General features: G+C 48.7%; 1 protein-coding gene across 6 annotated transcripts in view; it reads left to right on the top strand.

Moving 5' to 3' along the window:
- Positions 1 to 8501, top strand: part of ADCY9 (adenylate cyclase 9) — a 105264-nt gene extending 96763 nt beyond the window's left edge. For 4 of the 6 annotated variants that reach the window (XR_015154851.1, XR_015154850.1, XM_086376028.1 and 1 more), the window contains one exon: positions 226 to 631. Coding sequence is in view for 4 of the 6 variants with exons in the window: in XM_086376028.1 (XP_086232154.1) it covers positions 226 to 229 (4 nt within the window). In the remaining 2 variants the exon portion in view is untranslated. Of the gene's footprint in view, positions 1 to 225; positions 632 to 4255 lie in introns of those variants that run through there. The other 2 variants (XM_086376025.1, XM_086376026.1) reach the window with 1 other exon arrangement.
- Positions 8502 to 27720: the final 19219 nt, after the last annotated feature.

A 27720-nucleotide genomic window follows, 5' to 3' on the forward strand; every position in this document is an offset into this window, starting at 1 on the left:
AGACTGAATGAGTGGATGGTACCAGCAGACTGAGAAAAATATTTTTGGGAGTGTTACATAAAGAACTAATTAAGACCTGATCTAAATTTTTCCTTCAAAATGTTACCATGTGGATACCCAGTGTAGGCCAGGGTATGGCACATTTATGAATTGATGGTGGTGTTTAATATTGTTGAATCTTCACAATAAGCTGATATATTAGGAGACTTTGTCCCTATTTTCCAGATAAGGAAGCTGAAGCTCAGAGAAGTTAAGGAACCTGCCTGTGAACATACAGCGAGTAACTGGCAGTGTTTAAACCCTTGCCTCCCTCACTGCCAGGCCATGCTTTTTTGCCATGCTTCATTACTTTTCAAAATGATACCATAGTTTTGGAAAGTAACTTGACAATCTATAAAAAACTGTCCTAAAAATGTTCATCACCTTTAGCCTAATAATTCTATTTTTTAAGCTTATCTGCTGAGGAAATAATTCAGCATTTGGTAAAGGCCACATCCCCCCAAATATTGATCATAGTGTTTTATAATATTGAAAGTTCATCAGCAAGTTAAGTTGTCAATAAAAAAGAAGTTAGTTATGAAACATGTACCCAAATATTGCAGCCATTAAAATATGGAAGTTATGGAAAGCATTCATGATTTTTTCATCTTTCATTTATTATGTAAAATTGCATATGTCTTATAGCTACAGGTAGGTATTTCATTATATATTTTAAAAAGTAATATATGTAATACTTATGATCTAATGGTGAGTGGTAATTTTTTTCTATTTCTATAATTAAAAAATTAAATATCTGTGTATGTTTAGATGTTGGGAAGGAGAATTAAAGTGACAATAGAAGTAGAATACGTATGCACAGAAGTCCCTAGATGACAAGAACAGCTCAGTGAATTTTCACAGGCGAACACAGCCATTTAACTGCCACCCAGACCAAGAAGTGGAACAGTACTGCAGCCCAGAAGCTCCCCATTACGCCTCCCCCTGGGTCCCTGCACCCGTCCTAGATGTAGATTTTAAATGGCATTGAAATACACCAGAATGTTGACACATCCCATGTTGAGCTGGCTAGGACGACCAGTGGTCTTTGTTGTCTGTTTCTCTCTGTTTGGTAATCCCTCTCTTCCATGGTAATGAACTCTACTCTCTCTTACTGTAACCTCCATTTGTCCACCTGTTGAGTTGTCTCTTGCATTTATTCATATCAGATCCCTCCTTTAGGGACTGACCTTCACTATTTGCATTTAGGAGTAGAGCTACTGCCTTCACTATCCCTTCTGCAGTAGAATAAGAAACACAGGTGTAGAGTGGAGGTAATTCTCTCACCCGCTGGTGGCAGATCTCTGGCTGCAGGGCAGCCCAGGGCACAACATGACAGTCTGTGCAGTAGGACCCTTCCTTTTTTCTCTTTCTCTCTTTTGAATTGAAGGGTAATTGCTTTACAGAATTTTGTTGTTTTCTGTCAAACCTCAGCATGAATCACATATCCTCTCCCTTTTGAACCTCCCTCCTTTTTAAGCAAAGGCCAGAGCAGGCGGTGCTGTTATTCCCTCTCCCTCTCCCACTGCCCACGTCTCACATTCCCCTGCTCCATCCAGAGCAGACTGGCCCGTGCCCGTCCCAGGCTCGGGCCACGCTGCCGGCTTTGGCCGCAGCGCAGTCGACTTCTACACCCTGCCCACTTCTCCCTCTGGATTCTACGATGCCTGGTTCCAAGATGACCTGAAGCCTTGGTGACATCTCATAAAGACGCTGTTCCTCAGTGTTACCCCTTCTGAGAAAAAGGAAAGGCCAATTCCTCAGCCAAGGAAAGGAGCTCACGCAGGGAAGACTCCTCCCTGCAGACTCACCCCTCCTCTGGGCCAGCCAGAGGGCTTAAGGGGCTGCACGTGGATCTGTTTCAGTACCTAAAATAGTTATGTTTAGTGCTTGTGATTCATAGTATGTTTTGCCATTCATTTAAGTGACAGCTGGCAAAATAAATGAGTGAGGTGTGGTGAATCTTGCCACAGAGGTCTTTTTTGGTTCCTGGTTCTTAGGCATGAAGTAAGGGTCCCCAAGACCATGCACCCCCAGTGATCATTCTCTTGGGGGACTCAGAACTCATCATATGGTTGTACCCATGACCATGGTTTATTATAGCAAAAAGGACAGAAAGCACAATCATCAGGGGGCAAAGGTGCATAAGACAAAGGCCAGAGGAAACCAGATGCCTGTGTTCAAGAGTGCTCCCAGTGGGGTCGTGCAGGATGTGCTGAATCCCCCAGCAATGAGCTGTGACAGGGAAGCACATCACATGGGCACCCTCTGCCTGGCATGTTCCAAAATCCAAGATTTCTGGAAAAACGGCAAGTGCTCAGCATACACTCTTGTTTGTACAAACAGTCCAGGCACAGTGAGCCCCTCTCCTCAGGGACGGGTGGGAATGCCCCAGAGCCAAGCTCCCAATGCCGACCTAGGGCACCCTGCCCATGGGCCTCTCTACGACACGGCCTCAGGCCCTTTCTGCACAGGCCCTTGGGCCAATAGAGACTTAGCCATACTCCAGCCCATCTTCTATTTACACATGAGGAAACAGACCTGAAAGATGGCGTGACCTGCCCAAGGGTCCCAGAGCTCTTCAGGGGGAGCCAACCTGGCCATTACGCCAAGGCTGGGGCTTTGGGGACTGTGTTTCACAGAAGGCATTATGGCCAGATTGGTCAATTTCATTATTTTTAATATCCTTAAGTTACTGCTAACAGTAAAACTCGTTTCAAGCACTCTGATTACAGAATTGAACTTTCTGTGCCACGGCTCTGTCTACACTCAGAATCCATCTGTTTTGTATATAATTATATTCCTATAAGTGACCCAGCAGCCCGCTCCGTGCATTTTAGAGTACAGCAGGGAACAGTTTACATGAGCAGAGCAATCACAGCCGTGTAAGCTGATGGAAGGATGAGAAGGAAATTCAACAAGCATTAACAGTGATTGCCTCTGGATAGTGCAATGATGGTGAATCTTTTCTTTGTTTCTACTTTTGCCCTAACCTTTCTATGCTGAGTATGTAGTATTTTTAAGTGGGAAAAAAAATTCTATTTAAAGAATAAACTTTAGAAGAGGCAGTAGCCCATGCTCATCTTCAGTCCTCGGGCGCCAGCTGTGGCCCTACAGCACCTCCACAACACTGCGTGGAGCCACAGAACAGTCCTAGCGGACTCGGTCGTCAGAAGGAAGAGAAATGGGTTCCACCCTTAGAAGGGCAGTTTGGACATTTCCACTGGAATTCTAAGTGCGGTATTCTACATGACTCAGCAGGTCCATGCTCAGGAGTATATCCCACGGGATATATGCAAAGATGCACTTGGGAATACCTGCTGCAACCTTGTTCCTAGAAGCCCAAAGATGGGCGAAGTCAAGCACCCTCAGCCAGCGTCTGGTTGTGACAGCACAGCCAAGGGTTAGAATAGTGCAAAAGGGCACCGCATAGGAAAGACACTTATTTTCCATTGCTTATGGTATGTTTGAGTTTCTTACAGAATGTTACTCTTAAAAGTATACATTTTATATATATTTTTAAAAAATGTTAAAGTTGTCTTAAATGACTTTGGCAAGACAGAACTAACCCAGCAGGGTGGGAAGGAGGGGGCAGGCAGATTGTATCAAAGTATCAGAGGATATGAAATATCTTGGGTATGGCGGTGTGGTGTGGTTCCCAGGGAGATGGCCTTGCTCTTAGGAGACAGGTCCTGAGCAGTTCAGGACTGAAGTGGCCTGGTGTCTGCAGCTTACTTTCAGAATGTTCAGCAAAGTGTGCCTGTGTGAGTGTGCACGCACGTGTGTACCACTGTGCACACGTGTGGAGTGTGTATTGACAAAGGGGGGAAGCAAGTAGCACAATGCTGACAACAGTTTGATGCAGAAGGGTGTGCAAATGTGTGTTTTGCTAGTCTCTTAACCTTTTTGTAAGGTGGAGACTTTTCAAAATAGAAAGTTGGGAAAACAGACAAGATTTTAAAAATCAAGGAGCCAAAGACTTCTGAAAAACAGAGCACTTAATATAGAAATCTTACAAGAGTGACTCTACCTTGCCACATCTTTCTAAACAGAAACGGGTCACTTGGCAGCTGCAGGTGATGGAAGGTTCGAGCTGCACAGAACTCTGTGCAGGATGCTGGTTAGGCAGGGCTGGCTCGGACCTGGAAGTGCTGGGCAGTAACTTTACTTAAAGATACGTTTCAGGAGGCACACCCTTTGTCCTCTCTTTCCCCTCCAGCTCCACCAGGAAGCTGTGCAACGCCTCGCTGTCTCACGACGGCAGGAGCCCAGCCAGCCTGATCGGCCAGGAGGTGATTCTCGTCTTCTTCCTCCTGCTCCTGTTGGTCTGGTTCCTGAACCGAGAGTTCGAAGTCAGCTACCGCCTGCACTACCACGGGGACGTGGAGGCGGACCTGCACCGCACCAAGATCCAGAGCATGAGGGACCAGGCCGACTGGCTGCTGCGGAACATCATCCCCTACCACGTGGCCGAGCAGCTCAAGGTGTCCCAGACCTACTCCAAGAACCACGACAGCGGAGGCGTCATCTTCGCCAGCATCGTCAACTTCAGCGAGTTCTACGAGGAGAACTACGAGGGCGGCAAGGAGTGCTACAGGGTCCTCAACGAGCTGATCGGGGACTTTGACGAGCTCCTGAGCAAGCCGGACTACAGCAGCATCGAGAAGATCAAGACCATCGGGGCCACGTACATGGCCGCGTCCGGGCTGAACGCCACGCAGTGCCGCGACGGCAGCCACCCGCAGGAGCACCTGCAGATCCTCTTCGAGTTCGCCAAGGAGATGATGCGTGTGGTGGACGACTTCAACAACAACATGCTGTGGTTCAACTTCAAGCTCAGGGTGGGCTTCAACCACGGGCCCCTGACGGCGGGCGTCATCGGCACCACCAAGCTGCTGTACGACATCTGGGGGGACACGGTCAACATCGCCAGCAGGATGGACACCACGGGGGTGGAGTGCCGCATCCAGGTCAGCGAGGAGAGCTACCGCGTCCTGAGCAAGATGGGCTACGAGTTCGACTACCGAGGGACGGTGAATGTCAAGGGCAAAGGCCAAATGAAGACCTACCTGTACCCCAAGTGCACAGACAGTGGGTTGGTGCCACAGCACCAGCTGTCCATCTCACCCGACATCCGGGTCCAGGTGGATGGCAGCATCGGACGCTCCCCCACAGACGAGATAGCCAGCCTGGTGCCTTCCGTTCAGAACCCGGACCAGGTGTCCCCGGGTTCCGAGAACAACGCCCAGACCAGGGACGCTCACCCGTCTGCTAAGAGACCCTGGAAGGAGCCAGTCAGAGCCGAGGAAAGGTGTCGGTTCGGCAAAGCCATAGAGAAAAGCGACTGTGAAGAAGTGGGGATGGAGGAAGCCAACGAACTCACGAAGCTCAACGTCTCAGAGAGGGCGTGACGCGGCCCAGCCCGCCCGCGGTGCTCTGTCCGTCCAGGCGCCACCGTCCCCGTCCCCGGATGGTGTGTCGTGTGGTCACTGCAGCCCTAACCTCTGTGTGGATCACAGTCATTCAGGGTTCACTTTCATCCACCTCCTTCCCCTTCCCCCACTCGGTGTGACCGTCAGAAGCTTGGAGAACAAGTGCCTTCAGGGGCTGGCGCGCCTGGAGTCCAGGGAGGCGCAGCCAGCGTGTGGCGCTGGATGCTGGTGGACGTTAAAGCAGAAGCTGTGGTTAAAATAAGATTTTTATTGCTTTTTCTCACGAGACACTTTTTTTTTTTTTTGCTAATATAATGTTTTTGAGGTTTTTTTTTTTTTCATGTATACATACTAGTGTTTTTTTCCAGTGACCTGACCTTTCTATGTAAACACATACACGCACACACACTTGTATTCATGAATATGAGATCAAGTGCCAGTAACTCACTGGGCTGGGTGCTGGGGGTGCAGGCTGAGGACCGCAAGGAGCCGGCAACCCCCTACCCGCACCCTCCAGGGCGATCGGGCCCTTGGGGGCTGTGGTTGCACCCACTGGCCCCCCACACCCAGCAGCTTTAGGGCTTCCTCCTCATGCAGGCCAAGATTCCAAACGCCAACCGGTCTCACAGCTTGTGAACCCAGGCCTCAGGTATCTAAAAGCCCTTTTCCATTCTGCCCCTGCCCTGAGGGGTCTTCCAGCTGGAGTGGAGGGGCTCGTCTTTGAAGGTGACTCGTCCCAGAGGGAAACGCAAAATAAACATCCGAGGGTTGCATTTATTTATTTATTTATTTATCAGGAACTGTGTGTGTCTCGGGGAGGGTTGCTGGGCTGTTCTCTCTAGCAAAAGGAACTAGGCTTGGAGTGAGGGGTAGGTCACAGCGGAAGGATGAAGATGGGGCCATCAGAGCTCCAGCCACACTGGGCCGTGCTGGAGCATCAGAGCTCCAGCCACACATGCCCAGTGGGCATTGCCCGTGCTCTGGGTCAGGGCACCCTCGGCCACCACTTTGAATGCAAAAGCTCTGCTCCTCCCCCTTGCCCATGGCAGGAACTGGGTCAGAACGGCTCGGTGTGAAGCAGGTCTGGGCTGAGTACCAGGGCTGGCAGGCAATGCTTGGCCTCCACTTCCGGGAAGTTTCTCCAGCTTTTCCGTTCTCAGCCTGTGCAGCACTTGTCTGTGGCGGATCGGGCCTGGTGAGTGGATCCCAGTCCTCTTTAGGTGGAGCTCTTACACTGTCAGTAGGGGCAGAATCGTCTGGATGTAAATGAGGCGTCGGAACCTGGGGAAGTACAGAAAACCCAAGGAACTGGCTTCTGTGCCCTTTGTTACTAATCCCGTAATCCCCCTTGTAACTGTTTTGCCACACTGAGTCTGAAGTTTATGTAGACTTGAACTCAGGCCAGAGTTGTCCTGTCACAGTCCCATGACACCTCCCTCTTAAGGTGGCTGCAGCGCATGCAGTAGCGGAGGGCTAGGTCCTTCCTTCTCTGTGTGAGGCCCTCACCGACGTGCCCTGTGCGTTTTCTCATCCCCAGCAAATCTCTGTGTAGCTTTTGCATCTGCACCAAGTCCCTTTATCACTCCTCTTTGCCAAACTTGCACAGAATCTGCCCTCCCTGGCACCATCAAGTATTGACTTGGATCAGCCAGCTCCCCAGTGACGTGCCTGGGATGGCCCCCAGCAGCGCAGTCATAAGCCAGGATCTCCACGTCCAGGGGGATTTGCCTTCAGGTTTTACTGTCAGACTGTTGGTCTTCCAATGCCGGAGAAAGGATGACTGTGACAATACCTCTTGCTTCTAAAGAATGTATTCTTATAAAATATCGCAGAATTTTTATTTTTTCTTAAAAACACTACCTGATGCTCTGCCTGTCCATCGGGGTTGTGGGCACGTCAGGGGTTCCTTCCATCAGTATTAAGGTGTGTGTCATGTAAGGCCCTCACCCCCTGCCCCCCCACCCCTGGGCTCCAGGCTCTGCAGCTACCGTGGTGGCCAGGGGCTGCTGGGCCGTTGCTGAATTCTCTGCTGTTCTGCTCTACAAAGCTCATTTCTGTACATACTTCCTCCCTTGCAAACTCTTTTTTTTCCTTCCCCTCCTGCAAAGGTTGTTTGTGATTCCTAGGAAGCCAAGGGGCTGCAGATACAGGGATAGCGTGGTGACCCCCACTGGTCCAGTTCAGCATTGTGCAAATGGGATCCTTCAAAGGACAGTTTAAATTGTCTTTAAAAAACACCCCGAGCCTTCCTAAGCAACCAGTGCAGGTGTTCCCTCTGGGTGTTCCACTGGTGACTCGGGTCCCTCCCAGCCGCTGCTCAGAAGCGTACCTCAGCACAGAACCACAGAGTGTCCGCAGGGGCCGCACTGGGCCTCCAACACAGCCTGTTGCTGAAGTCAGACGGGCTTCTGAGCAGCAAGCTCAGGCGCTCCCGATTGGATTCAGTGGAGGCGTCCTTCAGAGTGGCATACCTCCTGTGAACTTAGGGCAGGAAGCAATACTTCAGAATTGAATGTGTGTAAATATAGTTGCTTTGAGTTGCAATTGCTGTTTTCTTCTTGGCCTCAGGTCTGATCAAATTCTCCATGTACAAATCCATATAAACAAGCACACAGAATTGTATCCAATGCAGACAAACATAGAGCATCAGTTATGAAACCCTCACAGAGCCTGGAGGCTCCCCACGGCTCCGTGACCCTGACCGTGCTATGGAGACGCCCGCACATTTGCACTTGACACTGAGAGCCAAAGGGCCACGTGCTTCCCGTTACGTGGGCTGTCGTGATTTGTAGTTTCCAAAGGTCTGTCCGCGTTTGCATTTCTAGGTTTTCGAGGTAAGCACTTTTTGGTGGTGGTTTCGGAAAATCACGTCATGCCTAGAATCTGAAATTAAATTCTTGAGAACCAACTGTTTGAGTTCTCCATCTTTCCTTTGCTCTACCCTTTTTAAATTGTTAGTCCTGATAATTTCAAAATGCACCCCACCCCCCACCGCCCCAAAACAATGAACATTAAACTACTCTAAAATCTCAACATTTGCTGCCTGGTACTTCCTCACTGACAAGACTGGGGCCACTTCCGAGATTAAAGCAGCCTCCTTGCCAGCCGTCTGTGGCTGAAGTAGGGCTTGCGGGTCTTTTACACTGTGACTTTGAAAACAAGGCAACTAAAAACCCTACTGTGTGTGTGTGTGTGTTAAATGACTGTATTTGCTATAGTAAACTTTTTTTGAGAAGTATCTATCTCTACATGGGACTTAGAAGCAGGTTACAGCACAAATTTTGCTTGTGACCATATCCTGATTTTATTAGGCCTCCTAAAGAGTTTCTCCCACAATATCTCAAGCAATTGACTGAGAAAATAAAGTCAGTTTTTTAAAAGGACATGCCCACATAGCCTCTCCCTTGCAGAGTTCTGGGAGGCCTGTGTCACGGGGAAGGTCACAAACCCAGTTCAGAATCTGTTTAATTCAGAGTGTCTTTGCCAGAAAATACACATGCCATTTCACACGTCACAGGGGCTCACAGTACCTCCATGCCTGGAGCCAAATGCTGGCTCTGCTGGGGGTTAGCACCTTCCCTGTGGTTTTTCCTGGCAGTATTTAGGTGCAACTGCAAAGCAAGGACCCTCTTGTCGACTCAGGGAAGGGGGGTGCAGACATGGCCCAGGCCTTGCTCCTCGGTTCAGAGGCACCCAGCGTCTAGGTGATCCTGGAACCTGTGAGGACAGCGCTCATTGACAAGGGTGCTCTTTCTCTGAGTCTGTACTGCAGGCATCTTCAGGAACTTTCCAGGAGGTGAGGGAACAGCAGTCTTTGTTGCGTTTCTCTCTTAGAAAGGACACCCCAAGGACCTTCCGAGGTTTCTCTAACAGTCTCGAAAGGCAACCTCTAATTCTCACAGCAAGCTCCAGGTCTTACCATTTGTGGTTTCGCTTTCACTTTCCTTTTCATCTATTCTATCCCTTAAAAAAAAAAAAATAGCTTGCATTTTAGAGACAGTTCTGAAATAAGTGCGAAGAATTGACCTTACCGAAGTTGAGGGCTGACCTTTTCTCTGGTCTCTTGGGAAGTGATCTGTGAGCTCTCGGGATGTCCTGCCTGATACGTGTCTCTGGGTAACTGGGGGCCTTGGGTCACACCGGCTCGTCTGGTGGTGTGGTTTACTGTGGTGGTCATGTGGACCTTATGCTGGGGCTGGAGACAAGTTCTCTCTTTCAGCTGAAATCTCTCCACATGGCGGCTTTTCTCTGGTGGAAATCTGTCATGGTGGCCACTGGGTTGGATCCCAAGTGCCAGGGAGAGGAAGCGGACTGGGGCAGCAGATAGTGAGAGGAAGTGATTAAGAAAAAGTACACACTTGCACACCACATAGGCGTAAACTCAGAATCTCCCCAAGTGTCTATTTTTATACTCTTCCTTTGTAAAAATTGTTTTTTAAATAACATAACTCCAAAGAGTTATTAACTTTACATCAGCGTAACCCAAGCATGGGGAATTCTCACGTCCTTGCTGGGCCTGAAAGTCGGAAGGAAGAAGGAATTATGCAGTCAGACATTGAGCAATCTGAGCATTTCCTGAAATCTCAGTCATCAACAGCAGCAATTCCTAACCTTTTGGGGGGGCTTACAGAGCCTTTGATAATTTGATGAAAGCTGTGACTCCTTTCTCCAGAAAAAAAAAAAATGCACATAAAAATAAACTCGCTTCATGTTCCTCGATCTAAACCAAAATACCCGTGATCTACAATAACAGGCTGGATGGTGATTTTTAATTACAAGCATCTGCGGGTGAAGTTTCCACGCATTTCTGGACTCTCCATTGGAAATGTGAATAAACAGATGAATGCTGCTTGTTGATACATGCATTTCCAGTCCAACTATATTTTAGACTTTAATGTCTGAGTTAGACCTGAGTACATCTGAAGAGCCACTCAAAGAACTTTTCAGTATAAAGACGAAGCTCGTCAGTCTTTCCAGCAGATAAGTAACATTCAGACAGTATGCACTGAGTACCTGCGACATGCCAAAGCTCACTCAGGTGGTGGTTGCCACTTGAGGCCATTTGAGGAGCCCCTGGGATCAGTCACTGCTTTTCCTGATGGCTCTCCCATTAGGAACCCCACAGGAAACGGAAAAGAATTCTGAGACACCCCTGTCCTTGTTGACACTTTTAAATGGTGTTGTCTGTTACTGATGATTTTTGTTTCACGGTCTCACAGTCTTCAGTCTCTCCATGAAGAAAGGGCAACAGATGAGGTACCACTCAGAGAAAACAGCTGCCCCAATACTGTGTTGGCCCCTCCGTGAGGGAGGAGGCGCTCCACATTGGTCATATATTTTATTTTTAAAACAGGCCTCTCTGGATGTCGCCTGGGGTCTCGGAGCTGGGCAGGACGAGGCACTGGCCTGGATGGACTAGGCTGGGGGCAGCCCTTCAGGAGTCACACCCTCAGTGAAGCATGCCCCCGCCGCCTCCCGGGGAATTGCTGGGGGTCAGAGGACCACAGCCTCTGCCCATCCCACCTCCTTCTGAGGGGCCTCCAGCAGGCTGCAGCGTTCTCAGAGCTGCTCCTCCTCCGTCTTCCTCTGACCTCCTCCATCTTCTCAGCAAGCAAAATTCTTGCCCTGTAGGTTGACAGGGCAAGAGGAGTGATCGCAGAAAGCAGGAACCGTTTGGACTTGTCCATGTGATTCCGGGAAGGAAGCCGAAGGGGAGTGACGTGGCTGAGCACGCTCCGCTGGGAGTCCCCTGGGCACAGACACCCCGGCGCCCAAGGCTTCCATCTCCAGCCTTCCCTGCTTCACAGCCTCCAGTCCCCAGCTCCGGTCTCGGTCTCGTGGAGGCTACTCCTCTCCAGGGACACTTGTGCCTCCCTCCCTTCTACCCGCAGCCCCTACCCCCTGCCCACCATCACCTTTGACCTCCCAAGTAGGTTTCAGTGCTATGCCGCCTCACTCCCAAACTTCAGGAGCACAGACAAACCGATGGCAACACTTCGAGCAGATGCTTTATTGATTTAAAGAAAGTAACTCTTCAGCCACAAAATTAAGTTCTCACATATGCAACTGTGCCTCTACACATAAAGCAGCCTCTCACTCTATGACAGTTTTCTGCCAAGGAACTCAAAGCACCTGGAACCCCTTCTGTCCTCACCATACCTCACTGAAGGTGGGGGAGTTTTCTTCTGTCCAACAGGTTTGAAAGCTCAGGTTCACAGTCTCTGAGCGGCTGGCCATCCTCAGCCAGTCCTTGCCAGTGACTCCCAGCTTCACAGCCAGAGACAGATCACCCTGTCAACCCAGGCCATCTCATGGCTTAACAGCCCCTTCCTTCACAAGAAAAGAACAAAGAATCCAGGTGGTGGGGTGAAACACTGTGCATTTAAATGGTAAGATTAGTCAGTAGGTCAGCAAGTGACTAGCAAGGTAAATCCGTTTCCCCCTCTCTCCCCCTCCCCTTCTTTTTGTAAGACTGGCTATTGAATTATGTGTAGAATGTTTCAGGTATTACTGTCTAGTGTCTGCTTAGAATGGAGAAGTTTTCAACTTACTCAAGTGTCTGTATGGACTTGTGTCCATCTGCTAACCAAGACCATCAGGGAATGGAGGCAGAGTTTGCAACACGTGGGTGCCTTCAGAAAGGTCCGTGTGAAACACAGATTATATTGGTGTCATGCGTGTCCTGCTAACGTAACAGAACTAGATCACGTCCCTTTAACACAAAATCTGGGTTTTTTCCTCCCAAACTGTTGATTACACAATAAATTTATTATTATATGTAATGTTATGTTGTTTTTGAAATGCCTTTATATATCTGTATGTACATCTCCAGCAGTATTTCAGGGAAATATTAGAGGGAAAAGAAAAAAACATTATTTAGCCATTTAACTTGAAATATTATAAAATAATTCACAATTTCCATGCCAAAACCAACTTTGTTGACTCTTTACAGAGGAAACAGATAGTTTGCCTTTTGGAAGCAAATCTCGGCAAAATGGTGAGTTGGTGGAACTTGTCTTTGGTAATTTTGATTTGCCAGAATGATATCTCTTCTTCCTCAAGAGTAAAGACTTCTGGTGGCATCGCAGATACACTTCGAGTGTTCACTTAGCACAGAAGAGCATGGCTGAATGTTGTCGTTGGTCTCCTGTTTGTATTATTAATTGCATGCGAGTTGCGCTTTCCCAAAATTTCAGTCCAGGACTTCCAGAGACTCCTAAAGACCCTAATCTACCATAATACCTAGAGAGCTTTAGGATTCCATTGGTTGTTTATTTTTTAATACTGAAGAATGTGACTTACGCGAGCTTTCGGAAATTTATTCAACTAAAACCTAAATCTAAGAAGATAAGGTAAAATTACTTGGAAGAAAAAAGAGATTTGAAGCACTTATCCAGATACTTTAGGATAAAAGCATCCTTTTGCAAAAAATATTTCAAATGAGACAAAATGAATTTATTGCATGAATCACATGGACAGTGATCTACATCCTTCAAGTGACTTTTCTTATGTAGCCAATACGGTGTGCCACTTCAGTCCCTTCAGCAGCTCATTTCCAAATTTCCTTATCTCTTGCCGCTGTCCTTTATGTTGGCAGAATTACAATAGACTCAGACCCGTGTGCTTTGAGAGAAAATCTGGCGTGTTCTTGTGAAGTCGCCATTCAGTAGTTACCGAGACTCCGAAAAAGTTTGTCTGTGTTCCTCCTGACCGGTGGTTTCTGTCACCATCGCAAACATAAGACCTCCTGCATCTGTTCCCATAGCAACAGCCTCATGGGTGACCTCTGGCAGGAGCTCTGTAGCGCCAGCGTGAGCATCCCACGTGCCTGAGACAGTCTGGCCACCAGGAGGAGACTGGCTTTCCTCTCTCATCCTTCTGCAGTACAAGAAGGAAGCCCCATGCTCTGGCCCAGCTTGAGATGCTGCAAACCCCTCAGCACAAGCTGCTGCCAGGTCTGGGGCAGGCCTGTGGCACCCAGCACCCTTCAGAAGACCATCTGCCAGTCCTTTCCAGTTTTAGCCTCAAGAAGCTGCCCGAGCAGCAAGCTGGGGCCTGATCCAGGCTCACAAAGAGATTCTTCATCCCTCCAGTCCTGGGCTGGCCCAGGCAGCAGCAAGCCAGACTCTCAGGCCCTCGTGGAAGCCAAATAGACTCCCACCAATGCCACACACGGTCCTGGAGTCCCCAGAGCTGTTCTTGGATCTGGAGGTGGTCAGGGACAGAGAAGAGGACCAGCTGGGAACACCTAGAGAAGTGGATGTTGGCAACATGGGGACTCCAGCGTTCTGTGATCTAACACAGCAGGGGCCCAGCCCCTCGGGTGCCACCGCTGCCCCACATCATAAGCCATCGGGTGGGTTGTGCCAGGAGAGGCCTCTGGGCACACCTGCTTCATGCCACTGCATTCAACCGAAGCACCAATAACACACAAACAAGCACCAGTGAAAAACCCAAAGCCTTAACATCCTCTAGGAAACCCTGTGTCGATTTCATGATTCGTAACAGACATTGTTTTAGCATGGAGCTTGTCCCCGGGGTGATCCAGTTACTAAATCAACATCCACCGTCTCGATCCATGCACTCATGCTCCTACCAAAACCAGTTCTGCAGCGCAACAGGGCAGTGTCACCGCATCCTGACAGCTTTGTCCTGACGGGTCGCCGGGGCGTGTTTTCCTTGTTTACATCATTGTATCACCATGAAGGGGCAACAGCGGTTTTGTTCCAGCAGTGTTTTGGCCTTGGGTGGTTGCACGCTCCATCCTAGATTGGGCATTCTTGCACACTGCACGTGTTTGTGGAGAGCAGCGCTCATGGAAGGCAGTAAACCGTCCTTCCATTCCAGAGCATGGATAGTTTACTTTTTTAATCGTCACGTTTTATCGAACCTGCTCGTGGTTCTTCCTCTCTTCCCCCCCGACCTTCTTCTCATCTGCACTTTCCCGTCGTCTCTTTTCCACAAGATGAAAGCACTGCTGAGAGGGGAACTCCATCTCCTTCCAGATAAAGGGAAGGAGCCTAATTGTAAATTTTAAAAATAATGTAAGAAACTGCTTATGTTCTGTCAACAACCAAAAAACAGGAAGAATTGTATCTGTGAACTATCAAGCTGTATCTGTAAATAGATTAAAAAGCACATTATCTTTAATTCATCACTACAGACCTTGTAATCTATTGTATATTCAAATGTTTTACTGTATCAGAAAAAACATGCGATACATTCAGAAAAGCTGGGAGAATAATTCAAAATACAGTATAATTAACTCAAATTTTGTTGTTTGTTTATTCTTGGCATGGCACAATTTCCAAGTGGAAAATGTGCTTACCTTAAATTATCAACCAGAAAATGAATTTATCTGTGAGACTTCTGAGATTTATTTTATTGTTTTTTATTGGAGTATAATTGCTTTGCAGTGTTGTGTTAGTTTCTGCAGTACAACAAAGTGAATCAGGTGCTAAGTTGCTTTAGTCGTGTCCGACTCTTTGTGACCCCCCGACTGTAGCCCACCAGGCTCTTCTGTCCGTGGGATTTCCCAGGCAAGAATACTGGAGTGGGGTGCCATTTCCTTCTCCAGAGAATCTTCCTGATCCAGGGTTTGAACCCACGTGTCTTCTATCTCCTGCATTGGCGAGTGGGTTCTTTACCACTAGCGCCACCCAGGAAGCCCCATATATACATATATCCCCTGCTTCTTGGATCTCCCCCACCCTCCTGAGATCTCTTTTTAATGCAATGCCATTCACAGAGCTCACAGTGTGTGTGGCTTTACCATGCAGCCCAAGGGGTCAAAATCTGGTTGTTCCAATTTATTCCGGACTCAGGAATTTCAGGGAGAAGGGGCTGCGGCCTGGGTCCAGCCTGCTTTCCACCAGGCCACCGTCAGCTCCCTTTTGCTTGAGAACAAGTATCCAGAACACAGAGTGGCTACAAGTATCCAGGGCCTCAAGGGCCATTGTCAGTATCAGAAGGTTCAGGAGCCCCTTCCCTCCAGCAGGACATGTACAGACAGACAAGTAGAGAAAGAGGACAAAGAAGTGCCCCCTACCTCGCCCGGGGGTCTCTCCTGCTGAGAAAGGGCCGGGGAGGCCTCCGTGGTAAGAAACAAGGATGCGAGGAGTTGGGGAGGTGGGGAATGAGCTTTCGGCTGTGATTTTGCTGAAGTTTGTTCAACATTGAGCTGAGCTCATGGACAGGAGGGAGACAAAAATTATTTTCTTTGGACGGTTTTGAGCCAAAATAGAAGAACGGGGCTCATTTTTTCCAGCGATTTTTTTTTTTTTTTTTTATCAGTAGTACAGATCCAAAGTAAGCATTTATTCACTGGCCCAGTTTCCCAATCTTTTTGCTTAGATGCACAACAGCCAATTCCCTGGGTTGTAAGAGTATTCTGAAAACAGCCCACCAGCCGAGGACTCATAAAACGTGCTTTCCCCGTGTGATGGGGTCAGGGTTGCTACACCAACCATGGAGTATGTCGCTCTTCACTCTGAGCTTGACTTTGTTTTAGCCGGCGTTGGGTGAACAGATGTGTGAACCTGGTTAGCAAACATAATACCCAGAGAAGCCGCGCACCTCCTGGGAGAAGACCGAATGAACTCTTCTTTCATTTTTAAATTCAAACCAACCATCTATTAGGAGAAAAGCCTTACCCTCCTAGCCAGCAAGTGATGTGCACGGGTGGAGAGGAGAAGGGTGTTTAGATGTTTTGTATCAACAAATGCCCTGCTGGCAGAAGGGTTTTGTCTACGAAGGAAACACTGTTCACCTCTCGCCTCCAGTTATCAGGCTCTTGTGGAAGTCAGAAAGCATTCCTTTAAGTAGCATGCCTTTGGTGGCCCGGTGGCTCTCCTGACATTAGGATTGTCACCTGGTGGCCCCCAGACCTTCCCTGCGCGCTCGGAGATGGGACCTTCCTTGTCCATCACCAATCAGAGAGATGCAGCCAGCAATACCTAGGCCACACGTTCTTCTGGAAAACAGGAAAGGACCTTGTATAACGATCTCTCATAGCCAAAGGGATCTGGCAATAAATGTTAAGACTGAAGGATCCCAGTCTCCATTTTTAAAAGGGCATTAGTTTGGGTTTTGGTTTATCAATTAATTTTTCTGGAGGGCTTTTTCTTTTTTCTCAGTCAGATTATTCACTCTGGTCTGTTGTGAAGCAGTCAGTTTAATTTCATGGCTTTCATAAGTTTACAGGAACATAAAATTTTGATGCCAATGAAATTGATTAGAATTCTCCATTATCCAGTGTAGTTAGTGCCCATCTGTCCTGCATTATGCTTCCAGTGGCGGCTGACAATGGCACTCGCCATCCATCGGCCTCATGCCCATGTATCATGCACGCAGGGACAGGCACAAGCACGGGGACCCCAGGCTGGTCCTAAAATAAGGCCCGTCTGCAACTTGAGTTCAAGCGCCCACCAAGGCGAGTGACCGGGAAAGGCGTGCGCGCGTACACACACACACACTCTCGTGTGCTCTTGACAATAGATTTAGAAACAATCCAGCCAGCTCAGCAAATGTCACTTTGTTTCTGTCTGCTCTCTCTTTCATTGGCAATAAACCTGACAAAAAACTTCCAGAATGAAAATGAGAAGGCTCGCATTGGAAGGAGATGCTGGCCGGCAGCCACAGACTCAGAGGATGTATTTTGCTCTTGTGTTTCTGCCAATAACTCCTTGGCCCCCACGTGCTCCGCACAGGCCAGGCCCGAGGGGGATCCTGACCGGTCAGCAGCACACAGGCCACGGAAAACCCCCAGCGGAGAAGGGAGCTTCCTCAGCTCCAGAACAAACCGTCCCTTCCCAGTCAGGGCCGCTCGGTCCACAGAGCTGGGTGATCCCACCTCCTGGGGGCCTCCACTCACTCAGCTTGAACCCAGGAACATCCACGTACATCTGGCTTCCTTGACCAGCCCCCCAGTTAGGGGATCCTCCAGTTTAGGAAGGAAGGAAGGGAAGTGGGGAGGAAGGAAGTTCAGAGAGAAAGAAGGAAGGAAGAAGAAGGCAAGGAAAGAGGAAAGTCGGGGCGGGGGAGAAAAGAGAAAGAAAGGGAGAGCGCGCGCAAGAGAAGGCAAATACTTTCACTGCTTTTAAAGTAGATTTGATTTTTAAATCCGTTTCTGGATCCCATTTTCAGAACACGTCTCCTACAGTCAGTGTCCTGCCTCTGGTGGCACAGAAGAGCTGGAGTTCATACCTTGTTGTGTGTGTTGGGGGGTGGTCCTGGAGGGCGGGGGTGGTCCTCTCATGGAGTTTTGAGCTGAACCCCGGAAGGCACTGGTGTTGGTTCCTTCCCTGTGCAGCTGGTGAGGGGCCCCACTTCGGATGTGGGGTGGTGGAGGGAGCACCCTGGCTTAGAGGAACAAGACTGACTCGGGCCTAACAGAGGTTGGAGGAAAGACTCAAGGCTCCAGAAGGCCCACTGAAGAGCGGTGGGTGAGGCGGGAGGGTCTAGCCCCTCACTAAGCTCTCCTGGACCCGGGAGCTCCGGGGCCGGGGGCCTGCACCAGGCACAAGAGAAGTGAGGGGGACAGGCTGGCAGCCTCTTTAGCCGGAGGCTCAGAAGATCCTGAAGGGGCAGGGCCAGGACCACCATCAAGTTTCCCAGGAAGCAACTGAACGCTCTCCAGCCTCCCATGAGTGTTCCTTCACCCAGAAGACAGCCTGGCAGCTGAGGACCCAAGACCCCAGGGCCTGGCCTGAGTCTGAGACAGCTGAGGTCATGTCAGGAGAGAAGAGCCCCAGGAATTGGCTCTGAGGGGGAGATCCCGCCCCCACCCCCCATAGCCACGTGTAGCCCAGCAGTGGGACCTGGAACGTTCCAGAAACATTAAAGCTTGCCGTGCAGGGAGGGCAGCTCAGGAGCAGGGTTGAAGGCAGGAGGAAGGAGCCGCTGAATGAGGCTCCTTTCATGCGGAGCCCAAGGCTATATATAACCAGGCAGCTGCTCCACAGCTGGTGCAGAGCTGTCCGGGCAGGGGGAGGTGAGGCTGGGCAGTGAGACAGCAGCACCCCTGCACCTCTGAGCTGCGGGGGAGTCCTGGGCAGCAGAGAGACTGCGAGCCTCCCTTCCTGACGCCTGGCGCCAGCAGCCAGTCAAGACGGGACAAAAGAAACACAGGGCCTCTGTGCAACCCTCCATTCCAAAGACCCTCCCTGTGGCCCTGGCCTTGCTGTTTGCATATCAGTGTTGGCGCTTTTTAAAATAAATCTTTTTCTTTTTATTGAGATATAGCATCTGTGACGCACACACAGCTCAGTGAGTTTCATATGTAGGTATACACCCACCTAACTATCATACGGATCAAAGTACAGGGCATTCCGAGCAGCAGAAGGGACGATCTTATGTCGTGTCATCAAACCCCACCCCTAGTCCAAGGGAACCCCTGTTTTGATCTCTGTCATTGTCGATGGCTTCTTCCTTTCAACTTCACGGGTGATTCACCTCACTGGAATCCCACAGGAAGCACTGCTTTGTATCTGGTTTCCTTTGGGCACTGACATGCCTGCGAGATTCCTCCACCTCGTGGATAGCAGAACTCTGTCCTTTTTCATTGCTTTATACTATTCCATTGTTTGATGAGACTGTGATTTATTTCTCCATTCTCCTGCTGAGGGTCACTGGACTGTTTCCCATTTGGAGCTCTGATGAATAACACTTCATTTGGGATTCTTGTCAGTGTTGGCATATGTCAGAGCAGGTTTGGAAATAAATTCTGGTGGGGATCTGACTGGTACACCTTCAGTTCAGTTCAGTCGCTCAGTCATGTCCGACTCTTTGTGACCCCGTGCACTGCAGCACACCAGGCTTCCCTACCCATCAGCAACTCCCAGAGCTTGCTCAAACTCATGACCATGTCAGTGATACCAGTCAGTGATGCCATCCAATCATCTCATCCTCTGTTGCCACCTTCTCCTCTTGCCCTCAGTCTTTCCCAGCACCAGGGTCTTTTCCAGTGAGTCAGCTCTTTGGATCAGGTGGCCAAAGTATTGGAGTTTCAACTTCAGCATCAGTCCTTCCAATGAATATTCAGGATTGATTTCCTTAAGGATTGACTGGTTTGATCTCCTTGCTGTCCAAGGGACTCTCAAGAGCCTTCTCCAAAACCACAGTTTACCCTCAGTGGATGGCAATTTGGCAACAGTGGGCAAAAATCAGAAAATCATACACCTTTCTGAGAATTTATTCTGCGGATCTGCTCAAACATGCAAAACACCTTGTGTGTATGGTTCTTCATTACAGCACTTATTTGTAAAAGCTAGAGTTCTGACTTTTTGTTGTTATGTTCTTTGTATAGTCTGGATACTCGGCCTTATCAGACACAGAATTTGCAATATTCTCTCCTATTTTGCAGGTTGTCTCTTCACTTTCTTGATCATGTCCACTGATACACATTTTTCATTTCAATGAAGTCCAATATGTCTGTTTTTTCTTTTGTTGCTTGTGCTTTTGGTGTCCTGAGATTCTACTGCTGAAACAAGAGTTGTGAAGCTTTGCCCCTGTATTTCTTCTAGGAATTTTATGGAACATAAACCCACTTCTTAAGTGTGAGCTGCGCCTCACAGTTTTGCTGCAAAGAGCACAGTTTGGAAAATGGGAAGAAAGGAATAACCATACAGCCGAGAAACCTGAGCAACATACCTCAGCCAGGTGATCAGGTGGTAAGTAGACAGTGATAAGCCATGTTGACAGCATGGGCCTCAATACGATGAGACTGGCATGCTTATGGGCTCAACTGTGACCCCTAAAAATTCATATGTTTAAGTCCTAACTCCCAGTACCTCCGAATGTGAATGTATTTGGAGAGAGGATCTTTTAGGAGATGATTAAGGCTTCCAGGTGGCTCAATAGTAAAGAATCCACCAACCAAGCAGGCAGGATTTGACCTGGGTTTGATCCCTGGGTCGGGAAGATCCCTTAGAGAAGGAAATGGCAACCCACTCCAGGATTCTTGCCCAGGAAGCCCCATGGACAGAGAAGCCTGGCGGGCTACAGTCTATGGGGTTGCAAAGAGTCAGACATGACTTAGTGACTAAATAACCAACAAGGTTATTTAATTTAACTAAATTAATTTAACTAAATGACCAACAAGGGCATTGGGATGGGCCCCCATCCAGCATGACTGGTGTCCTTACAAGAGGAGATTCGGACTGAGAGGAACAAGTGAGGACAGAGGGCGAAGGTGGCTGCGTACAAACCAAGGAGAGAGGCCTCAGGAGGAGCCAGCCCTGGGCACACCTGGAGCTTGGACTGTCAGCCTACAGGACTGTGAGAGAATAAACTACTGTTTAAGTCTCCCGCTCTGCAGTACTTCTTTCAGCAGGCGGAGTGGATGCAACAGGCCCTTTACCTCCAAGGTCTTCGGCTCCAGAACCCATAACCCCATGCTAATCATAAGAAAAACATCAGACAGATCCCAGTTAGGGACATTTCATGAACTATCTGACCAGTCCTCCTCAAAACTGCTAAGGTATCAAAAAATCAAGGTTTAAAAAGAAAGCCTGAGAAACTGTTACAGCCAAGAGGAGCCCGAGGAGACATGACAGTTAAATGTAATGAGGTGTCCAGGATGGAGCCCTGGAAGAGAAAAGGGGGTTCAGGTAAAAATGAAGGAAATCACAATGAAGTGTGAACTTCAGTTAATGGTGACAAAGGTACCACAGTCATGTCAGATGTTAGTAACAGAGGAAACTGGAAGTGAGGTATATGAGCAGCCTGTACTCTCACCAGCTTTTCTGTAAATCTAACACTATAATAAAACTAAAAATTTACTTTTTAAAGTGGACAAAAGATTTGAACAGACATTTCAACAAAAATATTCAAATGGCCAATAAGCACTTGAAAAGATGCTCAACATTATCATTCATTAGGAAAATGTAAGTTAAAACTATAGTTAGGTGGGAATTCCCGAGCAGTCCAGTGGTTAGGATTCTGTGCTTTCATTGCCAAGGACCCAGGTTCAATCCCTGGTCAGGGAATTAAGATCCCACAAGCCCATGGCATGGCCAAAAAGAAATAAAATAAACTTGAAAAAAAAACAACTACAATTAGGTGCCACTTCACACCCACTAGGAAGGGTATCATCAAAAAGAAATCAATGTTGGCAAGCATGTGGAGGACTGAAATTATATTGCTGATGGGAATTTAAAATGGTACAGCTACTTTGGGAAAAAAAAATTGACAGTGTTTAAAGATGTTAAGCATAAATATACCATAATATCCAGTAATTTCCATTTCTAGATACTTACCAAAGAGACATGAAGTGCAGCGCTGGTGGTATAGTGGTGAGCGTAGCTGCCTTCCAAAGAGACATGAAAACATCTGTCCACACAAAGGTTTGAATGTGACTGCCCATAGATGTGTTATTCATAAAAGCCCCAAAATACAAATAACCTAAATGTGTCATCAACTAATAAGCAAAATGGGACCCATCCATACAACAGGCTGCTATTCATCCGTAAAGAAGAACGAAGCACTGACACACTCTACAACACAGATAAACTTTGAAAACACCACACTCGGTGAGAGAAACCAGACACAAAAGACCACACATAGAGCACTGCCATCAACGCAAAATGTCAACAGAGATAGAAGGAAGGTCAGGGTCTGCCCGAGGACTCGGGATGAAAATGAGGATAGACTGCAATTTATCACCAGCAAAATTTAGGGGATAGAAATGTTCTAGAATTGGATTATGATGATGGAGTAGGTGAGTTTCCTACTATTTATTGTTTTGTGATTGTGTATTTTCCAAGGTCTGACTCAGAGATTGGCAAATAAGTGTTAGTTGAAGAAATTCCTAAAATATAATGGGGAGGGAGAAAAAAAGAAATAACAGGTAACATAGAGAAAGACCATTTTACAGAAGCTGACTCAAGTTTCTCAAAAGAAAATATTTTAAGTATTCAGAACTGCAAGATGACACCTTACTTCAAATGCGTTTGGCTGCTGGATTTTCTGGGATGTTCTGCATTAGGGAGGGGCCCCTGTTAACAGCAACCACACTGATGGTTCCCTGGTTCTAAAGCTGTTATACAACACCTAAAGCACTCTGCATGAAAATAACCCTGAACAAAACTAGATCCTTTTGGGGTAGGGACTTAACAGTGTCTCAGGGTCCTCATTGCAACGCTCCTCTCCTTACATTTTAGTGGAAAGGGAAAACTTGACTTTGGTTCGGATAAATTTCCTGTGTTATAAAAATGTGATTTTCTTGCCAATCTGCAGTCCTCTGTGGCACGTGTTGAGCAGGAAAACTTGGAAGAATCGTCCAGATTTGCTAACAGAGAGGAACAATCCACCTGAAAAAAAACAGCCTCCTGTCCCCCCGCACCCCCTCTCCACCCCCTCAGTAAGAGGAGGCAGGAGGAAATGAGCTTAACATGCCGTCCACCTTCTTCAGGGGCCGGGCAAGGGCTGGGTCTTGAGAAGTTCTTGCACGTGATCCTCCCGACAGTCGTGCTAAAGAAGCGAGGAACCGCCCTCTCCCCCTGCCCCCGCCTCTCCGCCAGGATTCCCCGGGGCTCCAAGGATTCCCAGGAGCCGGGCCGGGCCCGCCGGCGGGCGCCACCTAGCGCTGCCAGTGCCCGCAGTCGGCCCTCCCCGCGCGTCCCAGCGGCCCCGATCCGGAACACCTGAGTCCCAGGTCCCTGGATAAACGTAAGCAGGAGGAACAGCGCGAGTCCGCCCTGCGCTCTCGATGCTTCTGCCCCGCGTTCTGCAGGGGTTTCTGATGCGCAGTGAAAGGCGCTGGACCGGGAGCAGGGCTGGGACGAGGTTCTAGCCCAGCCTCAGTCCTCAAGGATCTGTTTCTTCTAGAGAAGCAGAAGGGAGTGGCCCTGAGACCATCCAGGGAGTTCTAGCAGTAAAAGTCCGAGTCCAAGAGCACAGTGTACTCCCAGCCCCTAATTCACCCGTTCGGTTCAGTTCAGTTCAGTCGCTCAGTTGTGTCCTACTCTTTGCGACACCATGAATCGCAGCATGCCAGGCCTCCCTGTCAATCACCAACTCCCGGAGTTTACCCAAACTCATGTCCATCGAGTCGGTGATGCCATCCAGCCATCTCATTCTCTGTAGTCCCCTTCTCCTCCTGCCCCCAATCCCTCCCAGCATCAGGGGCTTTTCCAATGAGTCAGCTGGTGGCCAAAGTATTGGAGTTTCAGCTTCAGCATCAGTCCTTCCAATGAACACCCAGGTCTGATCTCCTTTAGGATGGACTGGTTGGATCTCCTTGCAGTCCAAGGGACTCTCAAGAGTCTTCTCCTCTTGGAGAAGTTCAAAAGCATCAATTCTTTGGCGCTCAGCTTTCTTCACAGTCCAACTCTCACATCCATACAGGACCACTATTATGCACCTGCTGCTGCTGCTGCTGCTAAGTCGCTTCAGTCGTGTCCGACTCTGTGCGACCCCCTAGATGGCAGCACACAAGGTTCCGCCATCCCTGGGATACTCCAGGCAAGAACACTGGAGTGGGTTGCCATTTCCTTCTCCAATGCATGAAAGTGAAAAATGAAAGTGAAGTTGCTCAGTCGCCACCCCATGGACTGCAGCCGACCAGGCTCCTCCGTCCTACAAAATGACGAAACAAGTAAACTGATATGCTCTTTCTACCAATTATTCTGAACTGACCTTCAACGAGTCAAGGGTAAAGGCCCTGTCCTTAGACATTCCTATCCAAGAGGGACTGAATCTGAATTCAACCCCTTTTATGGGCTGTATTGTGTCCCCCCAAATCCATATGTTGAAGCCCTAACCCCTAGTCCCTCAGACTGTGACTGCATTTAGAGATGGGATCTTAAAAGAGATGTTCATTCCAAAGGAGGCCTGTTATGGTCGGCCCCAGTCCAGTCCATCTGGGGTCCTTATAAGAAGAGTAGGAGTCACAGAGGACAGACCGTGTGAGCACAGAGTGATAAAGCCAAGGGGACCTTCACCTTGGACTTCCAACCTCCAAAACAGTGAGAAAATTAATGTCTGTTGTTGAAGGAATACAGTCTGGGGTAATTTGTTATGGCAGTCCAAGCAAACAAACACACCCCTCTCCCCAACCCCAAGGAATTCAAGGGTGGAGTCCAGGAGCCTGGTGTGCACATTTCTTCCTGTCCAAACTGTTGCCCTTTTGTTCGAACTGTTCAGCGTCCCACCTGGCACGTGATAAGCACAGAGCCATTCTTAAGAACACACAACACCTGGGTAGGACAAGGAGTATTCCCCCTCCCACATCTGAGCTGTAGTCCCATTCTCCAGATGAGGAAACTGAAGCTTCTTAAGGCTGCATAAGTTGTCCAAGGTCACACAACCTTTTAAATGTGGAACCAGGATGGAAAACTCAAACCCAGGTCATTTATTTCCAGATACTCATGCTCCTTTTAATTTGTTTAATCCAGTTTCCCTATTAAAATGCATATATTTAAAGTCTACAGTCCAATGAGTTTTGGCAAATGTATGCACAGCCACATAAGCACCGTCACAATCAATCAAGATATTTGCAGCCCTCCAGAAAATTCCCTCATTCTCCTGTATAGTCAATTCCCCAACCCCAAGCTCTGCTCCAGCCAACTATAGATCTGATTTCTAATGCTGCTTCTAGAGCTTTGTATAACTCGAATTATTCTGTGTGTACTGTTTTCTTTGGTTCAACATAATGTCTCTGAGACCCAACCATGTTTTCTGTATCAGCTGTTGTCTCCTTTTTATTACTGAGTAGAATTCTATTGTGTGGATCTGTCCTAAATATGTTTATTCCTTCATTAGTTGAGGGACTGATTTGTTTGTTTCCACTTTTGAAATCTGGTTGAGAAATCTGATTGTTTCCACTTTTTAGCTATTATGAGTAATGCTGCTATGAACATTTTCTCAATGGCACCCCACTCCAGTACTCTTGTCTGGAAAATCCCATGGACAGAGGAGCCTGGTAGGCTGCAGTCCATGCTAAGGGTCGGACATGACTGAGTGACTTCACTTTCACTTTTCACTTTCATGCATTGGAGAAGGAAATGGCAACCCACTCCAGTGTTCTTGCCTGGAGAATCCCAGAGACGGGGGAGCCTGGTGGGCTGCACAGAGTCGGACACGACTGAAGTGACTTAGCAGCAGCAGCAGCAGTGGAGTTGCTGATCATGGATAAGTATATGTCTAATAGTAAAAGAAGCCGGTTTTCAAAAGTGGTGTACCACTTTACACTTCTACCAGTAGGGCTGGAGAGTTCTGGTTACTCCACAACTTGCCCCTGCCTCCCTCTGAAGCCCAACGAGGCCAGGAATGGCCAGAGACCTGGGAGAAGGACTGGGAGGAGAACCAAGAGTAAGTCCAGGAGGAGGAGGAGGAGAGTGATGAGGAGGACAGGGAGGAGCCCAGGACCAGGAGTCAGGCCTGCCGCAGGGAAAGCCTAGGTACAGGCCCAGCCCTTAGTCTGTCTGGAGGACGGAGGTGTAGCATCCAGATCCGGCAGAGTGACAGTGAGCAGGAAGCATCAACAGCACAGCCCCGAACCCATGAAGCAGGGACAGGCGGCTCTGGTGAGAGAACGTTCCAGAACGCCGAGCTTAGATGCAGACGCAGAAGGCTCCGCACAAGAGCAGAGTGCAAGTTGAGGAGCTCTCCCGCGAGCGAAGCAGAGACAGGTGGGTGGAGACAGCAAAAGAGATATTACGAGACCCTGGGATCCCGGGAACCGACGCCGCGTGTGGAGAGAGGGGCGTCTCGTCGCTCCAGCAGGAAGGTGCCCCCAGCCCACCGCTGGTCCTCCCGCTGCCCTTGAAGTGCCGTGCCTCCCTCCGCTGCAGGCAGGCGCAGGCGGGGACGGTCCCGCTCCTCCGAGGCCTTCCTCCGGGTCGGTCCCGTGTCTTCTGTCCTGAGGAGACTGAGCGACCGAAGAGGTGACGTCCCGGCGTGCGGCCCCGTGCTCCCGGTAGGTCAGGGTGTTTGGCGAGACGACTTTGCTTTCCTCTAAGGAGTGGGGAGACTGTTGAGGAAGAGCCCTTCTGAGCAAAGGTTTGTTGTTGCTGTTGTTTTTAAGAATTTTAAAATATTTATTTCTTTTTGGCTGCGTCGGGTTTTAGCTGCTGCGTAGGGCTCAGTTTCCCCACAGCATTTGGGCTCTTAGTTCCCAAAGGAGGGATCGAACCGTCGTCCCCTGAATTGGCAGGTGGATTCTTAACCAGTGGATCACCCTGAGCAAAAGGTTTTAAATCAGAAGTTAAAACCAAGCCTTGTGCACCGTTGGTAGGAAGGTAAAATGGTGTGTTGCCTGTGGAAAACAGTAGGTGGGACTGCCCCCTCCCCCAAGCAATCCCACATTTGGGTGAATATCCTGAGGAAATTGAAAGCAGGGTCTCCAAGAGGAATTCACACCCTCATGTTCCTAACAGCACAGTTCACATGAGCTGAGACATGGAAGCAGGCAAAGGGGCGTTGATGGGTGAGTTAGTCGGTGTTAGTCGCTCAGCCATGTCCAACCCTTTGTGATCCCATTGACTGTAGCCGGCCAGGCTCCTCTGTCCATGGGATTCTCCAGGCAAGAATACTAGAATGGGTTTCCATTCCCACGGGATCTTCCAAACCCAGGAATTGAACCCAGGTCTCCTACATTGCAGGCAGATTCTTTACCATCTGAGCCACCAGTGGGTGAAGGGATGAGCAAACATGCCAAGTTCATATGATGACAGTGACCCAGCCTTGACAAGGAAGGCAATCCTGACACAGGCGACAGCATGGATGGACATGGATGGACATGCCAGTCACGGAAGGACAGGGCATGTACGATCCATTCATATGAGGTCCCTAGAGCAGACTGATTCATAGAGGGGGATGGTGGGGGATGGGGCTGGGGGAGGGGAGGGGAGTGAGTGTTGAATGGAGACAGTTTCAGTTTTACAATATGAGAAGAGCATGGAAGGTGGTGATGATGGCACAACCACGTGAATGTTCCTAACACCACTGGACTGGTCACTTGAAAATGATAAATTTTGTGTTATATACATTTTACCCAATAAAAAGAGATAGATAGACCAAAAAAATTTTTTTAGTCATTCTGGTGGGTGTGTGCTACTACTCATAGTAGTTTTAATTTGCATTTCTCTGGCCCTAAACATTAATGATCTTAAGCATCTTTTTACAAGTGTGTGAGTGCTCAGTTGCTCAGTCTGGACTCTGCGACCCTATTGGCTGTAGCCTGCCAGGCTCCTCTGTCCTTGGATTCTCCAGGCAAGAATCCTGGAATGGGTTGCATTTCCTTCTCCAGGGG

This window comes from Bos grunniens, chromosome 25 (genome assembly GCF_055505025.1).
Source record: "Bos grunniens cultivar Pamir isolate PY7600 chromosome 25, Bosgru_T2T1.0, whole genome shotgun sequence".
NCBI lineage: Eukaryota > Metazoa > Chordata > Mammalia > Artiodactyla > Bovidae > Bos > Bos grunniens.